At 43.4% G+C, this 27,185-nt stretch overlaps 1 protein-coding gene across 38 annotated transcripts in view; it reads left to right on the forward strand.

Moving 5' to 3' along the window:
- Positions 1 to 27,185, forward strand: part of NRXN1 (neurexin 1) — a 1,166,434-nt gene that overhangs the window by 584,128 nt on the left and 555,121 nt on the right. For all 38 annotated transcript variants that reach the window (XM_077334531.1, XM_077334465.1, XM_077334492.1 and 35 more), the window contains one exon: positions 1,002 to 1,192. In XM_077334531.1, coding sequence (XP_077190646.1) covers positions 1,002 to 1,192 — 191 coding nt within the window. The remainder of the gene's footprint in view (positions 1 to 1,001; positions 1,193 to 27,185) is intronic.

Below are 27,185 nucleotides of genomic sequence, written 5' to 3' on the forward strand. Positions count from 1 at the left end.
ATACAGAAGTTCTGTCTCTTTTGGAATATGTCTCCTATTCGCCCATTATGCACGGAGTGGAAAGTCTGCATTCGGGGTAGAATGGCAGTGGCTAACATCACCAATTATGCACGCTGCAGGCGGCAACCGGGTGCAGAGTCAACTTATGCCGCCGAAAAAGCCTCATTAGTGAGATGCGGAAGAAAGTGGAGCTTCCTGGGACCAGGGCGCAACCAGAAGCGGCTCCGGAGTATCTGCGTGCATAATCGGATACTCTGGGTTTTGCCGCCATTGTGTTCCATCCTGTGCATAATCGGTTTGCTTCGCTTCTTCCTCCTCATTCTCCATGCCACCGTTTCAGCGGCTGTGCATAATAGGCCATTGACATGTTTGGGTTTTTGGGTAGAATATTATCCTAGGTCACTGTTGCAGAAACTGCTTGTTGTTGCAGATACACATGAGAGTGGAAGTCTTTGATTGACAGTTTATTTATTTATTATATATTTATATACCCCCCCCCCCCCCCCGAGGGTCAATACATTACATGAAGATTATCTGAATATTCAGTTCTAGGGAGAAATTTGAATCTTTTTTGTATAGGTATAAAGTAGGATTTGGTGGGGAGGCAACCTGCCTAGTATTTTTCTTTATTAAAGAGCCATACGATGAAGGGACCCTCTCTCTGGTCACCTTGCTGCATTCCATTCCTCAAAGTACTTCTCTTCCAGTCCAGCCTTCCTATCAGTAATTAGATGCTGGGAAAGAAGCAAAGGAAACAGGCTTTATTTTCCTCACTTACCACAAAGAGAGGAAGGGAGAAGATTCAGTCCATCCCCCGCCCCCTGGCATGCTTTTTCATGTCAGTGGTTTTTGCTTGGGAAAGTTCCTGTGAGAGGAAAACTAATATAGGAACAAAACAGATGTAAATACATATCTAAATAAAGTAAAAAAGAAATTGAATGAATAGGTGACATTTTCATCCAGCTTCTTTGTTTTTTGCTCCTTTTGGTCCTTGTTTTTAGGTATTTACACTATGTCTTTGACCTGGGCAATGGTGCCAACTTGATCAAAGGAAGTTCCAATAAGCCTCTGAATGACAACCAGTGGCACAACGTGATGATATCACGGGACACCAATAACCTCCATACAGTGAAGATTGACACAAAAATCACCACGCAGAGCACAGCAGGAGCAAGAAACCTAGATCTGAAAAGTAAGTGACAGCACTGTGCACCAAAACAGGATCTTTGATATTGGTGAAGACCATAACACCATATTTAGCAGTCACCTCCCTCTGCACAAAATCTGCCCGCTTGGAAATGAGGCAGGGTTCACCAAAGTTGCCATAGATACTGACAGGCAAAACTAAAAGCAAATTGATTAATGGTGGTTATTCATTCTGGCTTGAGGCCTTTCTGCACAATATCGATTTGAGAGAAAAAAAAACTTGAATTTGACTGGATCAGTCCTCATTGCTTTGGGCAGTGCAAAGACACTTACACAAATGCATGGTTAGACTCTACTTCAACAACTTTGGGGCTCTGTTGTCTCATTGCTTGAGATCCAAACACAGAGTCCCCATGAACATTTATGGATACCCCTTTCTTCTGTGAACACAGCATATCCCCTCAGATAATTGTCCCAAATATGTGGCAGTATTTAAAGATATCCTAATTGAAAAGGGTTTAAAGGGATTTCTATACAGCTGGAGAACAAAAGGAGGTATAGTACGGGAAACTCTTGATATGACTTTGTCTGCAGTTGAGGTCTGTGAGGTAGGTCTTAGATAAATTTGGGGATAGATATAAGAATAACATAGATGTTTCCTTTTTTTGAACAATGAAGTGATTTCCTAGAGAACCCTTAAGGAAAGAGGCAGGAAATATGTTCCCATCTTGCAGACTCTGCCAAAAGAAAGTTTACAGTATGAGGAAAATACATTTCCTATAAAGGATGTTTTTCAGATAACAACATTGTCTCTTGTCATGTAGAGAATGTCCTACATCCATTTGACAAAGAACAAATGTCCTGATGCCCACATATATCTTTTCTTGGCTTTGTAGGCATATTTCTGGCCATTTTTCAGGGAAAGGGAGATATTTGTAGAAATAAAGGGAAAGGATCCACTGATGTGGTGGAGTAACAGTGCAGTGCCTTGTTAGTGATCCTGTAATGGGTACAACCTGGAGGAAATTTAGATATTAAATTAATTTTATCCCACTGATGCTAACTTTCCATGTGTTGTCCTCTAGAAAGACCAGGCTTTCTCAACCAGGGTCTTATTTTGTGAAACCCTGGGGTTTCTTGACATGTAGGGTTACTGTATCCTGAATGACTGGGGATTCCTTGGACCCAATGTGGGGTCAAGCTACTGCCTCTTTCCTTTAATGCTATGGATCATGGCATTGATGCTGCAGACATTTATAATTACCTTGTTTAGGTCACCAATTTGCATAGTTTCAATCCTTGATTACACTGCAAATCAATCATCACTTCACCACAAAGTGATCAGAATGTAAAATAAGATTCTGCATGTGCTTAAAATCAATTTTAGTTGAAAAAGTGTGGCTTAGAGAGCTAGGAAAAGGGTGATCTTGAAGGTTCCAGAGATCCCCCTCCCCATGTATTCTTCAGTGATGTTTGCAACGGTAGCCAAACTGGGCAGAGAGGTGTTTGCCTATCATTGCTCATTCAGACTTGGAGCTCTTCTTGATAACAAAAATGATGAAAGGGCATTTAGATTGTAGGAGTATCATGACTGTGGGAGGTATCTTTATTGTGTAAACAAAGTGTTTGTCTCAAAATTTGCCTTTCAGAGTTCATTTGAGTCTTTGCAAGATTGTCACCACTGATTGGTCTCTAGGAATTATGATTAGATGAGGTATTTGGGAGATTTTTCAATTAAGCAGCAAAATGGTCCAAAATTATGCTTGGAAAGAATTAATAATAATTGAGGGATTACTGTATACATATAAGCATGAAGCTGTAATCAGGCTACCAAGGTCAGTACTGTGAGTTCTGACTGGCAGTGGCTTTCCATTGACTCAGGTAGAGATGGTTTCTGTCAACTGATCTTTTTAACTGAAGGTGACAAGGAATGAATCTGGGACTTCCCTGATGCAAAGCAGATGTTCTACCATTAATGACTCTACCACAATATGCAGAAGGAGGGACAGGTGGTTAGTCTGAGTCAAAATAAGAGGCGGAGGATTTAAAAAGAATTTTCTAGAGAAGAGACATGGAGAATTCTGGATACTCAGTAGTCACAATACCCTCTACTCCTTGTAAGTGTTGGCATATGCAAGATCTGCAGTGTGCATAATTGAGCAGAATATAAAGGGTATGCTGCAGGGGGCATTGGAGGAGATGTCTATTTAGCATAGTTAGGACAAGGACTTCCTGATGATTTTCAAATTATCTCCTCCAGTGTCCTGATTGGCTCAAGAGGAGACTTCCTGGATTTTTAGCATGCTTCCCCCTGCTTGCCCCTAGAACAGTTATTGAACAGAAGATTGACTGCAGACAACAGTTAGCCAGACTCTCTCTTTCTATATATATTTCCCTTCTGGACAAAAACTATTTTACTCTTCAAGCAGCCTGGTAGTTTAGTCTCTCTGCATATTCAAACTCTGCCAACAGTAAGGCCACTCTGAAAACATTGTATGCTTTACTCAAGAGAATGCAAATTCAGACTAGGGTTTCCAGCTTCCAGGTGGAGCCTGGGTTTCTCCTGGAATTACAGCTTATCTGCATCTTATCTGCAGACTACAGAGATCAGTTCCCCAGAAGGAAATGGCAGCTTGAGAGGGTTGACTCTATGGCATCACATGCCTGTTGAGCTTCCACCACTTCCCAAACACTGTCCTCCCAGGCTCTGACGTCAAATCTTCAGGAATTTCCCAAGATAGTTTTGACAATCTTGATTCAAAATGATGTGCCTCAATTTTGGCTACAGTATACCATAACTCTAGATTGTTAAAGTGGCTCACAAGTGTATCAAGATTGGTTGTTGGGTTGAGATAAAGGTAACAAGTGTAGATAACATTACAGACTGTCACATCTCTTTTGACACTGAGGCAAATTCTAGTTCAGGTACCAACCAGGTTTAGGCCTGCTTAGCTTTTAATAAGGGAACAGCATCTCTGACCATTCTCCTTATCCATAGCTGCCACTCGAAACCATGGAGTGGATTTCTCTAGAGATAAGTTTATCTCCTTCTCCATTGCCCCCATCAAAGCGAGGCTTGACTAGGCCAAAACCAGCAGTACCAATTCTGATACACGCACTCCATGCTGAACAGACATAGCCAAAACATCTCTTGGCTGGTGCGCTTCACAGCATTCCCATCACTCATGTAAGACCGCTTCCTCTCGCCTTGTTTGATCTGTTCGGTCTTAAGCTACAGCCTGATTCCAAGGCTGTAGAATGAACCACTGGCCCATTTGTCTTACATATTGGGCAGCTGTTCTCATGACTTGGCCAGGCTCCCAATGTCCAAATTTAAAGCCTCCTGTCTTTGTAGAACACCTGTGGGCTAAACCTGCCAGGTTTTGAGCTTTGTAGCATGGGTGATGACTTATGGGAGAATAGCTCTGTACCGCTTGAAGGGCTGCTTGCTCAACTTAGTACAGTTTGGTTCATCGGAGCTTTATGCTCATGATTCGTTCATGTATAGTTTACTCAAAAGTTACCATGCTTAATAAAAGCACTAGAGGGCACCATTATGTCACAAAACGTAATTCCGTGGCGCAGTCTCCAAGAAGGAGGGAAAAAGAAAACCTCGAACTGCAGTTAAACTAGGCTGAAATAGCCAGCCTCCTTCCTTTGTTTCCTTCACATTCTAAATTTCATAATAATAACCACCCTTCCATGCCAAATTGCTTTAGTTCCCGCAGGGATTCTAACCTTGAGGCTTCACGTGCAACCACTGGCACAAATGCATCGGCACAATAAACCAGGGAATGGAATTGTAAACATTTGAAGCAGTTGTCTTCCCCAACTGGGCACATGGGGAACATATTAGGGGACCAAATGCACCACATGCGTCTTATTTATTTCTTATTTGTTTATTTGATTTTATACCACCCCTCTCAGCAATTGCCGTCTTTGGGCGGTGAGCAATATGTCCGGTATTGAACAATAAAATTCATAACAATTAAATAAAATTAGTAGTTAACATTTAATGGTTCTGCACAGCATTAGGAGTTAATTGCCTTTGGGAAAGGTCTTATTTCAGCACAGTGAATGCAGAAACAATGTAAAAGAAATCAGTGGGCACCACTCGACAACCCCCTTACACACAGTGATGAAGGTGTTTTCAGTTAGTCTTTATTTTTATCCCACTTCTTGTCTTGAAAAAGGCCCATTTGGTAGCTAAATATATATTACTAACCATTAAAAAGATCATAAAGGGGATCTTCTTTTAAAATAATGTTCTGCATACATGTGAATCTGATCACCTTGTGTTCTTGGACCTCTTTACAGAGGGAGATGCTGCATGAAATGGGGGGGGGGGTTTACAGACTCTGTTTAGGGAATCTTCTACTTTAACCTGGGATATAAACCTCAAATGGCTCTTCTCCCTTGAAGCTGCATAGGAGAGTATTAATGTGGCCAGGATTACCTGGTGCACATAATTGGGGCATTTAAATTGTACCCCACACTACCATACAGAGTCTCTTTGCAGAAAAGCGAGGCCTAGACAGTTCAGGAAAAGGTACTTGAAGGAATTGGGACCCCAGGAACTCAGGTTTGGGCAGATGTTCTGGGCAGCCGTGTTGGTTCAAAAGCAAATTCAGAGGCAAAACCTTAGCTTTTACTATGCTTCTGTGTGCTATAAAGTTGCAATTGACTTATGGCAACTCTAGCCAGGGGCTTTCAAGCCAATTGGTGGCCAGTTGCCTTCCTCTGCAGAGTCTTCCTTGGTGGTCTCCCTTCTAAACACCAACCTCGCTTAGTTTTGAGATCTTGTGAGATTGGGCTATACTGTGCTGCCTTCTCTTTCTATAGTTTTTATTGCAATCAACCAAAGTATCACATAGCAGCTTGCAAACTTCCAAGCTCTGTAGAATTCTTATTCAGATTGGGTGTTTCAAGCCATGCTGTTACAGCATTTTGGCTTCCTCTTGAGTGAGATGTGCTTTAAACTTTGTGGGATTATTTATTTATCTTTACATTTTTACTCCACATTTCCCCAGAGGCTTAGATGGTGCTGGGAGGAACTGATATCAAGTTGCTCTTCTGCATTCTGAGAGAAACAAGAAATAATAAGTGTTTTTATTCAAGGGCAAAAGAAGAAGGGGACGACAGAGAATGAGGTGGCTGGATGGAGTCACTGAAGCAGTTGGTGCAAACTTAAATGGACTCCGGGGAATGGTAGAGGACAGGAAGGCCTGGAGGATCATTGTCCATGGGGGCGCGATGGGTCGGACACGAGTTCACACCTAACAACAACCTCAAATAAACAGGAAATTAATCTCTGCCACTCTACACAGAACACACAGGTCCTTTAAAAGGCAGAGACTGGGAAAATACATGGTGGGCACAGTTCATGGACTACAATTCCCATGAGCTCCTGCCATCAAACACTGGCAGGGGCTCATGGGAATTGTAGTCCATGGACATCTGGAGGACCACAGGTTGACTACCACTAGTTTAGATGATGCACTAGGTAAAGAGTCAAGCAGACTGAGCAAATTATCAGGTGGAAATGGGATAAGAAAGCTCCATAAACACAGGCCCATCACAGGGCAGATTCTTCCATTTGAAGCATCCCTCTCTTTGTTGGCTAAATTCAGGATCCGTCCCATATAGGTAGAGATAACAGGTAGCCTAACTGCTTCAAAGAAAAATCCAAAACAAATGTAATTATTCATTGGCCAATATTTCTAGCCTTATTTCTGTACCACTTGTACGTTAACACTGATAAAAGTCATATATAATGTAATAAAAATATAATAAAATACTCCACGACAAAAACGTTTCACATCATGTTTAATGTTTTTAATGAATATAAGCTGGAGGAGGAAAATAGTCCCCCCACCAAAGGGTTGAACTTTTATTTATCTTCTTCTGCCACAAAAGCACCTGATCTAAAAGCAAATAAATGCCAACAAAACCCCAAAACAAAACCCAATTGTGCCCCCGTGGGCTAGCATTCTAGCAGAATTGGAGCTCTGCCCTATTTGACCTGCATTTCCCAGTGTGGAAGAATATGGAACAGCAAGGGTGGAGGTTTTTAGAACTCCCGCCAGGGCCTTCTTCATTCCTTCCAAGCTCTGCTGGCTAAGATAAGCTGAAATGAGATGTCAAGTCACAACTGACTTATAGCAACTCCATCATGGGGTTTCCAAAACAAGAGTTCTCATTGCCATCCCTCCTCAGCTGCTGAGCTTCAGCAACATTCAACTGGAGAATGGGGCCTGTGTGCCTTTTGTGCCTGGGGAGAAAGAATAGTTCCAGGTGCAGGGAAGCTTTCTACAGTGGCTGCTTGCAGAGCTCTCCTGCGCTGTCTCAGAGAAGGAGAAAACAGTTGTTTTATGAAGATTCTTTATAGTGCATCAAAGCCTTATTCTTTCACTATCAGTGGCTCTCCAAGGCTTCAGGTCAAGGCTTCTACATCATGTACCATCTAATCCTTTTAACTGTAGATGTTGCTACCCATGTATGATTTCCAGCTGCCAGATTGGTTCTGCCTTAAATCCCAACGTTCACCATTACTTGACTATGTCCTGTGATCCCTAACATAGGCCCAAAGTGACTGATTCAAAATTTCTGTGGTTGGAAAATAAATGGCCAGGCTGTGTTTGCAAACTGGTTTGCAAGGCCACTTGCTTTGTTAGGTTCTTAGCCCGTAATTGAGCATAGATGCACATTGATACTATTGCACAGAAAGCACCTGTGTCTTTCAATTCAGATGGGTGGCTGTGCTGGTCTGAAGCAGCAGAACAAAGATTGACTCCAGTGGTGCCTTTAAGTTTTCTTCAAGGTATAAGCAGAAATGTGCATGCACACAAAAATGTATACCTTAAGTAGAATTTGGATGGTCTGAAAGGTGCCAAAGGACACAAACTTTGTTCCGTGCTTTTAAATGAATGCAGAACAATGTTTGTTAATGCAAACTAAAGCAGAGCAAAATTCTGCCCCATGAAAATAATATATTTGCTTTCACAGTAAAATGTTCTAAATGGGAAAGCATTTATTTTGAGCATTATGATGGTCAAGGACAGTGAACAGAGGCATTGTAAGGCCATCTTTACATCTCCCATCCTGTGACTGGGTTTTCAGACCAATGAGAGTGTCTCAGCATTGCTCTTAGCACATCCTAGCTAGCTTGTTCTACTCTGCTCATCTGTGCCTTATGATGATTCCCAGTGATAATGAAAGAGCAAACGGTATTTTACTTACCTCTCATCCTGCACAAGAGAGTGAGCCGAATTTCCATGCTTCCAAATGATTTAGTGAGCGTGTCTCTTCCTTTCGCAGGTTGAAACTGAACCACAAACGATTTCAATTTTCCATTAGATTAGTTCCCATTGTTTTTTTTATAAGACACCTCTTATTAATTTTTACCACTATGTGCATGTGCGTATGTATGGTTTTTCCCCTCTTCCAAGGTCAGTGGAGAAGGTCTCTTCCAGTTAATCTCTGAAATTTCAGCTCAACAGGAGAGGGCAAAAAAAATTAAGGCAAAGGGAAATGCATACAGGGTCTGACAAACAAGCAGCCCTCATGTCTGTTGCCCAAATCAACATGCAGGAGTTAATCCCAGTGACCTTGCCATAGGGTGATGAACTGACCATGTAGCAGGAGTATTGTCTTACAGCTGCAGAATTCTAATGACTGTAATATCTCTCATGTTCATGAGGGATCAACCTTCATAAGTCTCTATGTAGCCCCAGTCACCTTCTTGCTATGAACAGAACTCAATGATCATGTGACTGTCATTGCACATACAACCGAAGATGAGGCACGATTGTTTAGGGAGCTTTGGAAGGAATTTGGGTGTCTTCTCTCTTTGTTCTGGGGATTTGTAGATAGGCTAATGGTGCAGGTGAACAGAGGAATTAATTTCAATGATGGCACTAGTAGCCTGACTTTTGGGTTAGTAGCCTGACTGTTGGACTGGATTACATGGTAGGGTTAGGGATATACGATCAACAGGATGGGGCAGCCAAAAAACAGTGCAATAAGATTTGGGTTGCAGAAATTTGAAAACAAGCAGAGATCTGAAACAGAGACAAAACAAACCCACAGTGCTGAAGTTACATAGTAGCATCCTTCTAAAAGCAACAGCCAGGATATAGTAGTATCGTCCACAGTCCTTATCTCTTTATCCAAACATCTTTCTGTACCATTTCATTACAGCACAGCTCTACTGCTTGTGCACAGAAGACCTTCAAAACTCTGCATAGTTTGAGGAAAGCAAGGAGAATAGGTGGGCAAGCCATTCCAGCAGATTAGGTTTCAATTTTTAATTAGGTTTCATTTTTTAAAGAAAGCCGCTTATCTACAATTAGTTTAAATCCAGAGGGATTTTTCCTGTTTGATAGATGGATTTCCAGATAGAGTTTCCAGATAAGCAGGGAGGCCAGCATTTGATTGATCTTATTTCCTGGCCTCAACCGTAGGTCTGGCGGAACAGCTCTATCTTGCAGGCCCTCAGGGCAGAGCATTCCACCAGGATGGGGCCAGAGCCGATAAGGCCTGGCCCTGCTTGAGACCAGCTTTACTTTGGGGCCAGGGACCCTATGTAGATTATGGCTATCTGATCTTAATAGTCTGTGGGGACCATATGGAGGCAGGTGGCCTGTAGATACAAAGATCCCAGGCCATTTAGGACTAGACACATCAGCTGCTTGGCAGCCTCTCCCCCGCCTTCTCAAGAAAGTGGGGGGAGGCTTTAAAATGTCCGAACCACAATTTGACTACTGCTGATTTAACCCTTTTTAAGTGCACGGATGGGCAACTGGCTTGGATAAGTAAAAAAGGACCCAAATAAACATTGATTCAGGTGCGTTTCAGCTTATCCGAACTGAATCGCCCATCCCTATTCTGGCCCAGTTGAAGTTTCCAGAGCAGCCTCCATGGTAGCCTTGCTGAGAGCAAGTTATAGGAGTGTAGATCCATTGCAAGGATCACAGAACATGGATTTCCAGTTCTGGTGTCAGAATATGACAATACTAGGGGCAAAGCCTGTTGTATCCAAGAATACAATGGGTGCTAGAGCTTGGCAGTGGGAAGAGGAAGGGGAGGAGTTGTCCAGTCTGTAAGGGCATGGGGTTGAATATGTGTGTTGTGTGAGGGGTTGTGGGTGGCATGGTGACACATGAGGGCATGGGTGTGGAGATCTCAGTGTGGGACAGAACTGACCTTTGGGAATTGTGGCATAGTGGTTACAGATGAGCTTTCCAGAGCCATGTCTTCAGATACGTGAAGGGAAAATCAGACTGGAGACTCTTCTTAGGGGGAGATTACATGGCAACCAATTCCTCCCAGTTGTGCATCATTTCCCTTTTTGTGTAAATTAGGCCACAGACATCGAAATGCCCCTCTGCCCTAATATGCATGGGGTAGTCACAGTACACAGGTGTCCACCCTGTTCCTTCTTCTCCATTTTTTCACTGTTGATAAAATGTTATGTGCCCACATGCTTCTTTCATGGTTGCTCCTTAGAAGAAGAACGGATTTTTGTACCCTGTTGTTTACTACCCAAAGGCTGTAAATATTTATTTAAATCTTCATGCACTTTCCAAACTCACAGGACTGATGCTGGTCTGCCTGTCTCTGCCTCTGCAGGCCTGAAGGGGGGGGAGGGGGAGGGAGCGCACTCTGCAGCCTCCTGCCAGTTCTGTCAGGATTCTGATGCAATTTGCAGTTGGACATGACAGTTAGGACAGCCTTGGAGCGTAAAGGGCTGGCACAGCCTCTGTTCTCATCCCCCTTGGCAGCCCTACTGACCTCCTCTCTCTGCGGTGGTCAGGAGCAGACTGGAAGCCATGTCTCCTGATTGCCCTGGAACTCTGGTCTGTCCTGGTAAGGGCCCAATCGGAAGGTGTGAAGTGCCTTCTGATTGGCCTCTCCGCTTGTCAGTCCGGGGCCAAGGGGCCAATCTGGGAGTTTTGATCATGGACTCAGGCCACCCCAACCCTTCTTACTGTTTTATCAAGAGGGACAGATGTTGTTCTCTTTCTCAGAGAGGGGGACTGGAATCTTCTTAGTTGGTCAGTCTTCATGGCTAGTTCAGGGGCTTCTTGAAATCATCTTCAGAGGGATTGTTTGGAAGAGGTCGAAGAGGAAGTATTAGTTTTTATACCTCACTTCTCACTACCAGAAGGACTCTCAAAGTGGCTTACAATCAACTTCCTTTCCTCTTTCCACAAACCCTATGTGGTAAGTGGGACTGAGAGAGAGAAAGTGAGAAAAACACTATCAGGACTCTGACTAGCCCAAGGTCACCCAGCTGGCTACATGTGGAGGAGTGGGAATAAAACCTGATTCAACAGATTAGAAACCACCAATCTTAACTACTACTCCAAGTTGGCTCTTAACTACTCTTAACCACTACATCATGATGGAGGGGATTAGGTTCCGTATCAGTCTTCCAGTCCCCACCCATGCAGCTATGAGGCCTAAACTATATATAATATATTAGCAGATCCTTGAGGAAAATATTGACTAATACTTCCTCTATAGTTTTATTCAACAAAACCAATGAGATAGCAATTCCATACAGATGTAATCCAGCACAATCTCTTCCATCAGGATTTTTTTGTTGCTGAAATTAATATGGGAGTGGAGAGCGATGCTCATATGGCAATAACTGATTTCCCAGCCTGCCATCCTCTTGTCTTGGCTAGAGAAGAGTCATGTAGAGCTAAGGGTAGGAAAAGCTGGAATTTAAACTGCCAGGGAGTGGCAGAATATATCTGGAGGAAACAGAACAAAATAAAAGCAATGCTAATGCCATAAAACAGCTCTCTTATTATTTCTCTGCGAGGCCCTAACAGATGCTACTGTAATGGTGAATCGTCTTTCATCCTGTGAAGAGAGAGAAAAAGGGCTTTACATTTCTTTGCCATAATCAGAATACTGATTGTGTATTTTATGAAGGTTCTGCAATTGGCTTTAATTAAAAATGCACAGAAGGAATCAACTTGACAAGCATGCTGTAGCAAGAACATAACTTGTAAGAAATATACTCTGAAATGTGAACTGCAGCTGCAAATGTTGCACACTCATATACAGCATAAACCCTCATATATACCTCATATTGCATGTTTGTGATACTGGCAGCCAAAAAGTGGGGTATATAAAAATAATAATTTCATATCCTATTTTTCAGACTTGTTCTCAAATAATGTCAGTTAGAGAAAAGAAATGTCAGGAAGTCACTGGGATTCTGGAGTCTGTTTCCGAGCTTGCTTCTATTTTACACATTTCTGTGCCATGGAGTCTAACCCTTTTAAGCAACAGAACATTGAAGTAGCACCCAACGAAATTCAGAAAGTGAATTCTCCCAGGAGGCCCATGCATGTGATAAGTATTATCACGGTGCTTCCAGCTTATGGTGACCCTTGATTAAGTCCATCCATTTCATGATAAGTCTTCGCCTTTTCTTGCTGCCTTCAATTTTCCCTAGCCGCATTGTCTTTTCCAGTGACTTGTGTCTTCTCATAATCTGATAGAAGCATGATAGCCTCAGTTTGGTCATTTTAGTTTCTAGGGAGAGTTCAGTCTAAATGTGAATGATTTGAATGGGTGAGAAGAGGAGAGGCCATAGGCACTGCCAATGGGTGGGGGGGGGGGGAAACACAAGATAAGAATAGCAGAGTAGTCCAAATTAAAGGCAGATATCAGCCTATAGAAAATGTCTAGGAGTAAAAATGGAAAAACAAGGGCTAGATCTAATAACTTTTAGAGCTGTTCTTTGCATAAGTAGGTAGATGGACAGGGTTTACAAGTAGACAGTCCAGGAAGCAGAGACAAACACTTCTAGTTCCGGGTGTGTATGCAGGGAGTAAAACACAGACAGCTGTGGGAGCCAGACCTGGAACTCTAGTTTTAGAGTTCCTGGAGGACTGGAAAGATGCAGCACAGTCTGAGAGTATCCCTGTCTATCAGCAGTCCCCCAAAGTCTTACTCCAGCCTTGGTGTGTCTGGATACAGTAACTTCATTTAGGGAAGTAGAGGCTATCTCTAATAGAAAATGTTGGGCATGCTTACCAAACAACAGTTTCTGGGGAAATAAAGAATGTTTACAATGTTGCCAAGTAAGCATACAATTACAATGTAAACAGAGTACTCAAATTTGAATGCTTATGTCTTGCTTCAGCAACCACAAGACAAAAAAAACAGTACCAAGGTTGCAGAGAGAAAACAGGAACTGCAGCTCAGGCAACTCTAGCTTTGATGGAACTTCCCTCCTTCATACTGTCTAGTGCAATATAAACTTAAAGATCTAGCACAAATTAACTTTTGATAGTTTCATAGAATCATAGAGTTGGAAGGGGCCAGGCAGGCCATTTAGTCCAATCCCCTGTTCAGTGCAGGATCAGCATAAAGCATCCTGGTTAAATATCTGTGCAGCCACTGCTTGAAGACTGCCAATGAGGGGGAGCTCACTATCTCCTTAGGCAGCCAGTTCCACTGCTGAACTTCTCTGACTGTGACTGTGACTCCCATATCTAGCCAGTAGTGTTCTACATGTAGTTTAAAGCCATTATTGTGGGTCCTGCCCTCTGCTGCCAACAGAAACTGATCCCTGCCTGTGACAACCTTTCCAATACTTAAAGAAAACAATCATGTCCCCTCTCAACCTCCTCCAGGCTCAGCATTCCCAGGTCGCCTCAGCCTTTCCCACAGGACTTGCTCCCCAGGCCCAGATTATCCTCACTGCTCTCCTCTGAACACTCTCCATTTTGTCCACATCCTTTTTGAAGTGAGACTGCCAGAACTGCACACAGTACTCCAAGTGTGGTATATAGTGGGACTATGACATCTTGTGATTTTGATATGATGCCTCTGTTGATATAGCTCAAGACTGCATTAGCCTTCTTTACCTCCACATCACACTGTCTACTCATATTTATCTTACAGTCCACAAGTACATCCAAGGTCTCGTTCATGCATACTGCTATTCACAAGTGTATCTCCAATCCAGTATGCATGCTTCTCATTTTTGTAACCCAGATGTTCTTGTAGCACTCTGAGGTGCACACCATCTGGCCCAGGGGATTTGAACATATCCGATGCAGCCAGGTGCCTCTTGACAACCCTCTGTCCATGTCAACCCACCACCGAGATACTATACTTTGCCTACTACCATCCATGGATGTGTCCACTTTCTTCTGGGAAAACACAGAGGCAAAATAGGGACCTAGACTTTCTACTTTCTCTCCATCTTCAGCCAACAGCAGGCTTATTGCCTCATTTGCCACCTCACATATCTGAAGAAGCTTTTCTTGTTATAGTGGGCTTTCCTGGCCACTCTCAGCTCACTCTCAGCTTTGGCCTCTATGATGGCTGCCCTACAATGCTCAGTAACCTGAAAGTCCTCTTCTTTAGAGGTCTGTCCTTCCTTCAATTTTTAAACATTTATTTTCTCTTCCTTAGCTCCTCCTGAATTTCTATGTTCATCTAAATAGGCTTTATGGATCCCCTACCTGTGTTTCTATCTTGCTGGAATAGCCATGACTTGAGCATGCTACATGCTACAGCTCTTATTTAAGGACAGCCCGCCTATCACTTGCTCCTTTCTCTTCCAGCATGGAATGACTCTCATAATGTCTCTGAGACCCATTATGCACAGGGTGGAATGCCTGGGCTGGTGGCAACAGGCTAATCCCTGATTATGCCTGCCATCGCCACCATCCCAAGCACTGCCTAGATCTGGCCTGACTCAGGCCCTCCGAGGGCCTGTGGTGAGAGAATGCAGAGTCTTCCACATTCCCTGAGATGCCACAGGCACTATTGGGGACTAGGTTGGGCTGATACTGTGCATAATCAGGACACCATAATTGGGATACCTGCAGGGGCACCACATGCCTCTATCAGCTCCGCTGAGTCACAGAACTGGCTGGGCCATTCCCCCACTACTATGGTGGGAGAGCAGCATGCCACTCCCTGCCATTGTGCGGTAGAGGGCCAATCCCCCCCATTCCTCCACACTGCCACTGCCACTGCCACTAGGCAGTGCACTGGGCTTTCTTGCCCTGGCCTTTGGTGCAGGCTATGCTGGGGCAGTCTGCTTAAGCTGGGGGATTCCCTCCCTTGTGTGTATGTGGGGAGCGGCAGGGCATTCCACCCCAGCTTACAGACCCGGCAGTAGCCCAGTGTGGTTCCTGTCATGCATAATGGGTCTGAGTTTATTAATGTCTGCCCTACAAAAGTCTAATATACATGTCTGATTATGAACTTTCTTGGCCACTCAACTCAAAAGGAATTCTAGGAATACGTGGTCATTCCCTTCCCAGGGCCCCGCCCTTACTTATTTACTTATTTACTTATTTACTTATTTACTTATTTACTTATTTACTTATTTACTTATTTACTTATTTACTTATTTACTTATTTACTTATTTACTTATTTACTTATTTACTTATTTACTTATTTTTGTTATATTTATATACTGCCCTCCCCAGAGGTTTCTTCACCCCATCCACTACCTCTTGCCTGTTGGTCAGTATTAAGTCAAGTATGGCTGAGTCTCTTGTACGTTCTTCCACCATTTGGTAAATGAAATTGTCAGCAAGGGAGGTCAAAAAATTGCATGACTCTGGACACTTAGCAGATTTTGTTTCCCAACACACATTGGGGAAATTGAAGACACCCATAATTACAAAGTCTGGGTATCAGGTCTGGGTATTCTATCAAGCTGCTCAAGGAGGGCAGCATCCATATCTTCATCCTGATCAGGCAGTCTGTGTTTTTCCTTCCCCTATCTTTACCCGGATTTTTTCCACTTGAGTGTCACTCTCTTCCTCAAGTATTTCTTGACAGGCAAACCCTCTCCTCACATACAGCACCATTCTACCTTCTCCTTGACTTTTTCTAGGGTTTTTTTAACAGCTGATATCAATCCCCTACTGCATTCCAGTCATGGGAATCATTACACCAAGTCTCTGTAATGTCTACTAAATCATATCTCTCTGCATGAGAAGCTCAAGCTCTTCCTTTTTATTGTCCATGCTTTGGGTGTTGGTATATAGTCACCTGAAGCCTCTTACCCTTGATTCTATTTTACTTGTCCTTCCCAGATGGACCATTGCTATTTGCTGTCCTGCATTAGAATCCCTACATTGGACATATCCTTCCCATTGTGGCTTCAGTTTAAAGTCTCCTGATGAATCTCCCTGGTTTCCTTTCAAACACATTCTTACCCAACTTGGATAAGTGAAGTCCATGCTGTATAGCAGGCCCTCTTCTAGAAAACCTATCCTATGATTTCAAAATTGAAATCCCATCTGCTGGCACCACCAACAGAGTCAGTGGTTCACATCCATTATCTTCAGCTCCTGATTCATTCTTCCTCCTCTGACAGGCAGGATCAAAGAGAAAACCACTTGTGCCCCCATTCATTTCAGCTGCCTTCCAAAATCTTCATAGTCAGCCAGCTAGGTTAGTGGCAATTCTATTTCATAGTGGTGGCACTTTATTCATTTGTTATTTAACTTGTAGCCCACCACTCCCACAGAATGGATCGTGGTCAGTGACTTCATAAAAGTCCCATGACAAAATCCCCGAAAGAATCACAGTATATAATAATACATTACTGGCAGTGAAAAATTGATGTAAGTCTCCCCCCCCCACTCAAGAGATTGTCCCCATTGGGCCTCAGGGGGTCCAACAGAAGGTAGTCCGATATACCAGCTAGCTCAGGGGGAGGGGGGCATTGATCTTAATTGTCCTGGCTGCAATCAAAGAGCTGGAGGAAGAGGTCTATATTGCAGGCCGTGTGTAACTTAGCAAGTTCCACCAGGGCCCTCAGCTCTCCTGGGAGCTTATTCCATCAGGTTGGGGCCGGGACCAAAAAGGCCCTGATCCTGGTCAAGGCCAGGCAAACAGATTTGCTGTGAAGAGCCCTGAGGGGGGCATAAGGAGATAGGCAATCCCACAGATATGTGGGGTCTTGATCGCAGATGGCCGTGAAGGTTAATACCAAAACCTTGAACCTGATCCGGGCTGCAACTGGTAGCCAATGCAGCTGCATCAGCAATGGCTGGATATGGGCCCTCCAAGATGTTCCTGTGAGGACCCTAGCAGCTACCTTCTGTACCAGCTGCAATTTCTGGATCAAGGGAAGGGAAGGCCTGTGTACAGTGAGTTGCAGAAGTCCAGCCTGGAAGTGACCGTTGCATGGATCACCATGGCTAGGTGGTCTGAGGGCACTAGTACCCTTGCCTGGCAAAGGTGGGGAAATGCCCGCTGGGCTACTTTGGTGACCTGGCCCTCCATTGACAGGGAGACATCCAAGATCATGCCCAAGTTCCTGGCCAAGGACAAGAAGTAAAGCTGCACCCCAGCCAGGTTGGGCAAGCATGCTTCCTGATCTGTCCCTTTTCGGCCCAGCCACAAGACCTCCATCTTGGAGGGGATGAGTTTCAGGCAACTCTGCTCCAACCATGCAATGACAGCTTCCACACATCTGGAAAATGTATCTGTGGAGAGTCCAGGTAGTTGACCATCAGAAGATAAAATTGGGTGTTATCCACATACTGGTGACAGCCCAACCCACAGCTCTAAACTAGCTGTGCCAGAGGGCACATGTAGATGTTAAACAATGTGGGGGAGAGGACCCCCCCCCCCGCAGAACTCCACAAGGGAGTTGGAAGGAGTGTGACATCTCTTTCCCCACTGTGACCCTCTGTGTCTAGTTCTGGCAGAAGGAAACTGGCCACTGACGGACTGTCCCCCGTATCCCATCCCTGGTGGGGCAGTGGACAAACAACTCACAGTCAACTGTGTTAAACTCTGCTGACAGATCTAGCAAATCTAGAGGCCAAATGCCTCTATACAGCTTATTTGTGCTTATTGGATTGTTCCATTGATATTTTAGTCTGGTTGTTGTTTTCCAGTTTGAGAATTGTTTCACTGAAAAGTGAATAGGATTGTCAGTCTCTAGGTTTTGGCTGGAGATCTCCCAGATGTACAACTGATCTTCATGCTACAGATATCAGTTCACTATGGCATTATACCCCACTGAGGTATCTCTCCTCCCCCCAAAAGCCCATCATCCCTAGGCTCCGACCCAAAATCTCCAGGAATTTCCCAGTCTACAGCTGGCAATCTGAAAAGTTGTACCAAATTATTATTTTTCATGAACTAGGATCCTCTACTGGCTAAATTTAACATGGAGAACTAACCCTTGGCTAGCATGCAGAGCTATTTCAGGGTAATCAGGTAATCAGTTTCTTCAGTTTCAACATGATCCATAGCAGTGGTTCTTAATATCATGCCTAGGTATGCTTCTTATATAATGATTCTAAAGTAAATAAATTACTTCCATTAGATGATAAGCTCATGGGATGGAGATATTAGAGGATTCCTCAAAGGTATGATGATATTGTTCTTGTAGAGCTTTGTAGCAAAGAGATGCTCCCAAATCGGTCTATAACTGGTGAATAAGGAAACTAACAAGGGAATCTGCTATCTTGGACTTGATTCTGATGAACAGGGAAGAACTGGTTGATGAGGTGAATGTAGTGGGTACCCTGGGTTATAGATACCATGTAATTTTGGAATTTAAGATCTTAGGAAAGGGATGGAAATGTTACATGTTTTTTTAAAGCCAGCTAGACCCTGTGACTAGCATGATTTCTCCTGCAGCATCATTTAAACCATGCTGCAGGAGAAGCCGTCCCCAGGATCTGCATGCAACAGGAAGGCATCTACCCACTGCATTCAGAACTGGTTGGAATGGCTTAACCTCTCAGGTCTGCATGTGGTGGTGACACCCCCCCCCCCTTGCATTTGTATTGTGGGGACAGCTTCTCCTGTGGCACGGTTCAAAGAGGAACCAACCCCAGCTGAGGTGGCTTGGAACTCTCATCTCCTGTTTACCCCGGCCAATTGACATAGCTGAATAGCTTGAATAAAAGCCAGGGAAATATGGTATTTATCCAGACTTGGTTCTGATCAGATCAGAGGATTTGTAATTGGCTTAAATAGTACCCTCCCAAAATACCAGTAAAGTATTTTCCAGGTATTTTTGGCTCGCTTTAGCTGAAGGCACACCCTTGGTTTCACCAATAAACTGTCACATGAAATGAATGTTGACACAATCAGTCTGTGCAATCACATCAAGACTTTGTTTTATCAATATGCATGGGCACATTGGTAATATAAAAGTGGGAAACTTGGAAGTGATCTCAAAACTTTGGCAAACTATGTTTGTTTCAATTCCGGAAGTAATTTTAGAAATCCTCCTACCTAAGCTGGAATTAAAAGGAATGGAATATGGCACAAAGACAACTGCCAGAACAATAAAATGGGGAATGAGCAAAATCTGCTCAGTTGTAATTGCTCTTCAATTTGTTCCAATCCCCCTCCCCATCCTTCAGTGAGTTCTCAACAACTCTGCACAGTAGATCAGGTTAAGGACTAAGACTGGCTAACAAGACATCATGACTCAGTACTAATATGAAGCCCAGTCTACGTTGCCATGCAAAAATAATGCACTTTAGTTGTTGGGCAGAAAGTATAGGATGTCCCCCAACAGGCTCTTACAGTGATCCAGGCAGGACACAGAATGGCTGCAGGAGAGGATCTGTGAAGGAAGCAGTAAAATATGGTGAGATGGCAGTCATCTATCAGGGGAGCAGGAGCCAAGAGTAGCAGCAGGACTTTAAAAAGTGGTTTAACCTTCAGCCTGGATTTTGACAGACTGTCAAATTAGCTGGTGAAGATTCTGGTGCAACTTTCATCTCCTCATTGCCTCAATCAGTGAAATGAACCGTTGCAAGACACCCTCTTCATCTTGATCATATCTTTTGGACACGTCATTGCAGACTGGCATGCCAGTCTTCTTAAAGAGTTGTATCAATAAAGGCAAAGGGGAAGGGTTAGGCTTGTATTTGTGCAGTGCAGAATTGCCAGTCTCTTTTCAGATCTCTGTGTGTCTGCTGCTGCCATCTATTCATTTTCCTGCCCCAAATTCTGTCACTCAACCATGACCAAAGCCAAAATTCAGGAGGGGGTATGCAGATAAAGATGAGGGGCATGCAAACAGAGCTAGGTTTTGTTTTCAGTGGCTGAGTTTCCCAAAGGCAGAAAGTGTGTTCAGCCTCTACTCTAACAATGTCCTCAATCCAAAATTGTATGAACATATTTCTGCTCCCCTACTAACTACAATTTCTTGAGGCAGCTTACAACATTTTTTTAGAGCAGCAATAGCAATGTGTCCACTAAAATGAGAAACAACCATCAGCAGGTTAAAAGAGCCACAGATCCTCAATTTACCGTATTTGCCGGCGTATAAGACGACTGGGCGTATAAGACGACCCCTAACATTTCCACTCAAAATACAGTACTATGGGCCACTATGGACAGCTATGTCTATCCCAACTGAAGTGAACCCGGTGTATAGGACAATCCCCCCCCCCACTCGGAGGCATGTTTTTCAGGGGGGGGGGGGAAGTAGTCTTATACACCAGCAAATACTGTAATTCCATCATATGCCTGGAAAAACAGCATTGTTTTGTCTTTGCATCTAAAGATCAACAGAGCCAGCATTAGATGGACAGGTGTTAAGATACTTCCCACCTTCTCTGCTACCTGGGAAAGGGGAGGCTGCTTATAACCTTGGTTTTCAGACTGCTAGTTTTTCTCATTTGCATCCTATTAGGCAGTGGTCCCCAACCTTTTTATCACCGGGGACCGGTCAACGCTTGACAATTTTACTGAGGCCTGGTGGGGGGTAGTCGAGGGATGTCACCACTGCCACCTGAGCCCCTGCTCCACTTGCTTTCCCACCTGTGCCCCTGACTTCCTGTCACCCACTGGGGGGTGCTGCCAGTGGCAGCTGCGCAGTGCCACACCGAGGGGGGAGCCCCAGCCATGGTGACCGCTGGAAAGCACCAAAGGTGAGCTGGCGGCAGAGTGGCAGGGCAGCCCATGAGGCAGCAGCTGGGGAAGAGCCTCAGACCGGTACCGACTGATCCGCTGACCGGTTCCGGTCTCCGGACCAGGGGTTGGGGACCACTGCTATTAGGTGTTTGTGATGCTGATACAGTATTTCCTCCCAGGATCATTTGCTGCAATTGTTGGAATAAGCTTTTGAATTCTGAGTGATATCAAGAAGGAACAGGATTCCAGGTTGAGTTTTGCAATAATAGGAGCCATGACCAAAGTAGTCCTTTCTCAGGTTACCATCCATCTATCCTTAGATGGTGAGGGGCATCCAAAGCAGGGCCACCAAAGATGAGTAGGTTCATATGGGAGAAGGCAGTATTTAAGGTATGGGGCCCCAAGCCATATTGAGTTTTTAAGCCAGGATGGTGTTGTGTTTAATAGTGGCAGATACTAGCCCAAGGAACTGATTACCCACTCCTGCACATGAAGCCTGTTGGGTGAGCCTGGGGCAGTCACAGATGTCTCAGAACTTTCTCAGCCCCACCCATTCCACAAACTAGCTGTTGTGAGTAGAGGAAGGGAAGGAGATTGTAAACTGCTTTGGATCGCTTTAAGGTAGATAATAGTGGGATATAAAAAAACAACTCTTCTGAAGATCAATACCAGCACTTTGAACTGAACCAGAAGCAAATTGAGGATCATTTTAGATGAAACAAGACTGGAGTGGTTTGGTCTCTATGTCCAAATACAGTCAAAAATTTGGCTGCAGCACTAGTTTGTACCAACTGTAGTTTTCAATGGCAGACCCTTGCACAGGGCATTGCAGTATCTAATCTAGATGTTAACCAGGTATATACCACAGTGCACAGATCCTTCCTGCCCAGAAAGACAGTTCGATATTTATAGTATCGAAAACCCACTGAGAATTCCAGGAGAATTAAGATAATAGCATTTTCCTATCCATCCCCCAATGCAGGTTGTCTGCCATTTCAGTCCAAAACCATTGCATAAACATTGTATCTACTTGGCTCCATATTTTATATTATTATATGTTTCCTGGATGTAACTCGGCCATACAATAGGCTAGAATGAATCCAAACCAGAATGGAATGGATCCAAATAATCCACCATTCAAGAATCCCTGAAGTTCTATACCGCCCTCCCCGGAGGCTCAGGGCGGTTTACATTATAACAGAGAACCATACATAAAACAGTCTGTAGAACATGTACATCAATAACCAACAATTGCAACCAAACACAACACAGTATAACAGTAAACAATCGTAATACAAACAGGTCCAGGGCTTGTTGATGGGATTCTGAGGGGGGTGGCTTATTGATTGAATTCTGATGGGGGGTGGGGGGGAGCAGGGGCCCTTGGTCACTGTAGATTACGTCTGGTCTCGGCCAAATGCCTGGTGGAGAAGCTCCTTTTTGCAGGCCCTGCGGATCTGTTTAAGCTCCGTCAGGGCCCTGATCTCCTCTGGGAGCTCGTTCCACCAGGTAGGGGCCAGAACAGAGAATGCTTTGGCCCTGGTCGAGACCAGACGGACTTCTTTAGGGCCAGGGATCCTTAGCTGATTGGAGGCAGTAGAGCGTAGAGCTCTTTTGGGGGCATAGGCGGGGAGGCGGTCCCTCAGGTACACTGAAATCATGAAATCAGGTCATGAAATCACCTTGCTGAAGACTGGTCAGTAGTAATTCACCTGTAGGTAACTTAGTCAAGTTTAAGCACAGGAACAAGTTTGAGTATTTCCACTATTAAAATGACTCAAGGAAGACTCTTTCCACAGTTCTTAGACTCTGTATACTCCACTGGATACACTCAGGTACATTCCCTATTAACAAGAGTCAGCTTGGTATAGTGGTTAGGAGTGCGGACTTCTCATCTGGCAAGCCGAGTTTGATTCCACGCTCCCCCACATGCAACCAGCTGGGTGACCTTGGGCTTGCCACAGCACTGATAAAGCTGTTCTGACCGAGCAGTGATATCAGGGCTCTCTCAGCCTCACCTACCTTACAGGGTGTCTGTTGCAGAGAGAGGAAAGGGAAGGCAAATATAAGCCACTTTGAGACTCTATCGGGGAGAGAAAAGCGGCATATAAGAACCAACTCTTCTTCTTCTTCTTCAACTATTGTGATGGAGTTTTTAAAAATTGGGATTCCCACTACTAATGGAATTTGGGAATATCAGGAATAACAATATTTTTCAGGTCCAATATACCCAAACCTGGAAAGTCCCAATCTTCTGTGCATGTGTGTGCATGTTTATGTACAGATCTCATTACAAATATTTCATTGTTAATATAGGAAGTAGCCAAAGATCGAACATAAACAAATTATCACCTCTGCATAAAGCATCCTTTATTGAACATGCTGAACTATTTTAACATGAAGAGTAAAGAGGACAGTGGATCAGGCACTAACAGCATCTCACAAAGTGTTACAAGCCATTTGTGCATTGCTTTATATATTGTGCTGTACAAAGGCATCACTTTGTTGAAGTTAATGATTAACATGGGGAGGGAAGAGACAACACACATTTATTTGTGGCAAGAAAATCAACATCAGCATTTCAAAGGTAACTCTGACTTTTTGCTTTTTATTCGTCTCAGGCCTTTGGACCCAAACCTTTATATGTGTCTTTTAAAGTTTGGAAATTAATATGAGACTTGAGTTGGTATTGCACTGTGACCTATTCAGACCGATCTCTCATTATTTCCAGAGATCTTTATTCCCAGGGACAAGCAGGATCACCCCTAGTGTTTTATAAACATAGTGAAAAGCCTTGTTCTGCTTCAGCTGACTGTGGGATGAAAGAAAAGAAATTGTTAAAAGCTGCAGCCAAAGTCTGTATTCCTCTCATCCCAACAGATAATTGTATCAAAGTAGACTGAGTTGCAAACAGAATTGCAAGTTGTTGTGGAATGTATTTTTCTATCTGAAAACATGCAGAAGGTTAATATAACCCTGGGGGGGGGGGAGTACTTAGGGCAGCAGCTCATGGGATACATTCATGTAGATTGCATGTCTCTTCCCGTTCTATGATCAGAAGTACCTTCTGTTTGGCCAAAAGGCAGTTTAGATGCAACCCATTGGCTATGATACAATCTTTAGATGGTGTTCATATGCACTACTATTAGCAGTGATGCTTTAACCCTCTATTTTGATATGATAAATCTATTTTCAGAATTAACAGATTGTGTCAGTTTAGCAAATGATGTCTGTAGAACTTAAAGGGAGGGAGGCAGCTCTAAATAACAACAACAACAACAACAACAATAATAATAATATTTTATTTACATTTTTTATTTATAATTCAATTTATATACTGCTGTTCCCAGAAAGCTGGCTTGCAGCAGGTCACAATAAAATATTTCATAAAAACACAATATTATCACAATATTATCACAATATCATCATAAATATCATAAATATCATATCATAAAACATCACAAAATATAACTCCCCCCCCCCTCAATATCTTCAAAACCCACAAGCTCCATGGCGGTAATAATTTCTCAACATTTCCAGTCCTCCATCCAGTATAGGTTCCCATCAAGATTGGGGATGGTATAACAGGGGTACATTACCAGCATCCCGGGTCCAATATAATACTGGGTTCAGAAGTCCAGGGGGGGGGGATACCCGATGTTAAACCCCGGGATTCCCAGCCCAGCTTCAACTAAATGCCAACAATAACAACAACAACAACAACTTATTTTTTATAGCCCAGCATGAATGACCAGATCAGACCTGGAAGTATGTGCCATGTACTGGAAGCATCTTCCAGGCCATTGGTACAAGGATACTTCCTTGATAGGTCACCCTGCATTTCCCTCTTTTAACCTCAGCTAGTGGAAGGGGAAATAATTCATGCAGTATGCACATCAAATTTCACCTTTCCCCATACCCGTTAAGCCCGTGGAGTCTTCCCCTCTCTCTCTTGTGTTAATGGTCTCAATGGAAGCCTTCAGAGAAATGCAGTACCTTTATATTTTTGTACTCTGTTGCATGAAATTCATAGTCTTTGACTTATTCCCCCCACCCCACCCCCCCACCCCCGGTGATTTGATATGTCTTGCACCCAATCTGGGATTAAAAGAGAACTGTATATTCGGTACAACCTACTATTAGAAACCACTTAATTAAGAAAATTGATCAAGGTCTTTCACAAAAGGAAAACCTTATTTTGGGCCCTGTTTCTAAGTAACCATATTAACTTTTCTTCAAATATGTTTGATTAAAACTGAGTCATGTTTGATTCTATTAATCGGAAAGGATTATATTATTATCTGGGCAGGACTTTTGTAGACTGGCCTAATTTGCATGTCACGTGGTCATTAGAAACCAGAAAATTCCAGCAAATCTTGGAACCCCAATAGGTACTTGCAGATATAAAACCATAGTTTATTCATTATGAGTATGAACACCCTGGTATTCTAGGGCTTGAGTTTTCTATCCTTCTATCTTCTTCTCCTATGCATGACTCAGAATAATATGAAACACTTATAAATTCCTAAGAAACTGCAATTTGTCCTGATGTCCAAAATGGAAGAAACAACAAGCTGCTGTTTGTTCTCTTGCAATGAATGGTTTGTTTCCATTGTAGAGCAGAAAGTGTGTATAGAGCTGCCCTACAATGAATCAGACCCTCGGTCAATCAAGGATTGTCTTCTTAGACTAACAGTGACTGATAGTGACTCTTGAGAATCTCAGGTGTTTCACATCATTTAACACCTGATCCTTTTAGTTGGAGATACTGGGAATTGAACCTGGAACCTTTTTAATGACAATGAGATGCACTACCACTGAGCCACAACCCCTCCCAAAGGAGACAGGCACATAAAGCTGCCTCATACTGAATGGCACCATCAGTCCATCAAGGTCAGTAGTACCAACACAAATTGGCACTATCTTTCTGGGGATTGTGGAAGATGTCTTCACCTACTGACTAGTTCTATTAAGTAGAGATTCCAGGGATTGAACCTGGGACCTTTTGCATGAGAAGCAGAGATTCTTCCACTGAACCACAGCCCCTCCCATGGTAGATGTTGTATTCTGCTCCCCCAAACAGTCCTTTATGATCCCTGGGAAGATTGTTTCTGAAGTTCCATGAGCCATGTGGATGACAAACTATGGAGACTGGGAGATGTGCCGTGAAATGGGATCAAAATTGTCCACCAACCCTTTTCTGTCAGCCGAATACAGAAGTGGGAGGAAGGGACAATTTCACAGCCTTCCCCACACCATTGCAGACTGCTGGTCCATACAGTCCTTTATACAAAGGGGACAAAGGGGAGTGCTGTTGAAAAGGCAACAAGGAGACCGTTTACCAGCACTTCCTGCTGAAGACTGATTGGCTACAGTCCTCACATTCCAATCAGTGGTTCATCCTTGATTTAGAATCCTCATTGGGAAGTGAGAGAACAGCCCATAGTTTGTTGTTCTACCCAATTTGGACACCAAATATACTGACTATGGGGAATCCAAAATCCTTCGATATCCAAGTCATGCATTAAAGGGAGTGGAAGGAAGTGTATCATCCTTAATATTCAGAGGTGTTTTGCAGCAAAAGAAGAATCAAGCTTGGAAAAGTTACCCGAAACCAATAGAGCCATTTTAAGTCTACGGGGTAAAATGGGACATTGTGGAATTATATATCAAACTATAACACATCCCTTTTTGGAAATTAGCAGGCAATAAGACTCAGTCATTATTCTCTTGCCACAACTATCACCCTGTTGTGCGTGAATGGATTACTCAGGCAATGGTGAGACGGGAATCAAAGACTGCTTTTATTTGACTCAGATTGTCATGTGGGTATCAATGACTAAATACGAGTTGGCTTAACCAATCATGTACTCATATGTCAGGCAAGTATCAAAAAAGTGATTTAGATATCATCACTTCAACCTCTAGAATTAATTGAAGTTACCCAGGATTAAGGAAATATGACTTACCCAAGTGTGTGGTGTATTCTTTCAAGCAATATATTGGGGTCCTAATGTAAAGCAACACTGCTCAGAAATGAAAATCTTTTTTATAATGTTGCTGTCCCATTCTCTGTATCTGTACCTGTCATATAAATAAACACACATGCATCCTACATTTTATTAATGGTAAGCTGTTAACA

The sequence above is a fragment of the Paroedura picta genome, chromosome 1 (assembly GCF_049243985.1).
Source record: "Paroedura picta isolate Pp20150507F chromosome 1, Ppicta_v3.0, whole genome shotgun sequence".
Taxonomy (NCBI): domain Eukaryota; kingdom Metazoa; phylum Chordata; class Lepidosauria; order Squamata; family Gekkonidae; genus Paroedura; species Paroedura picta.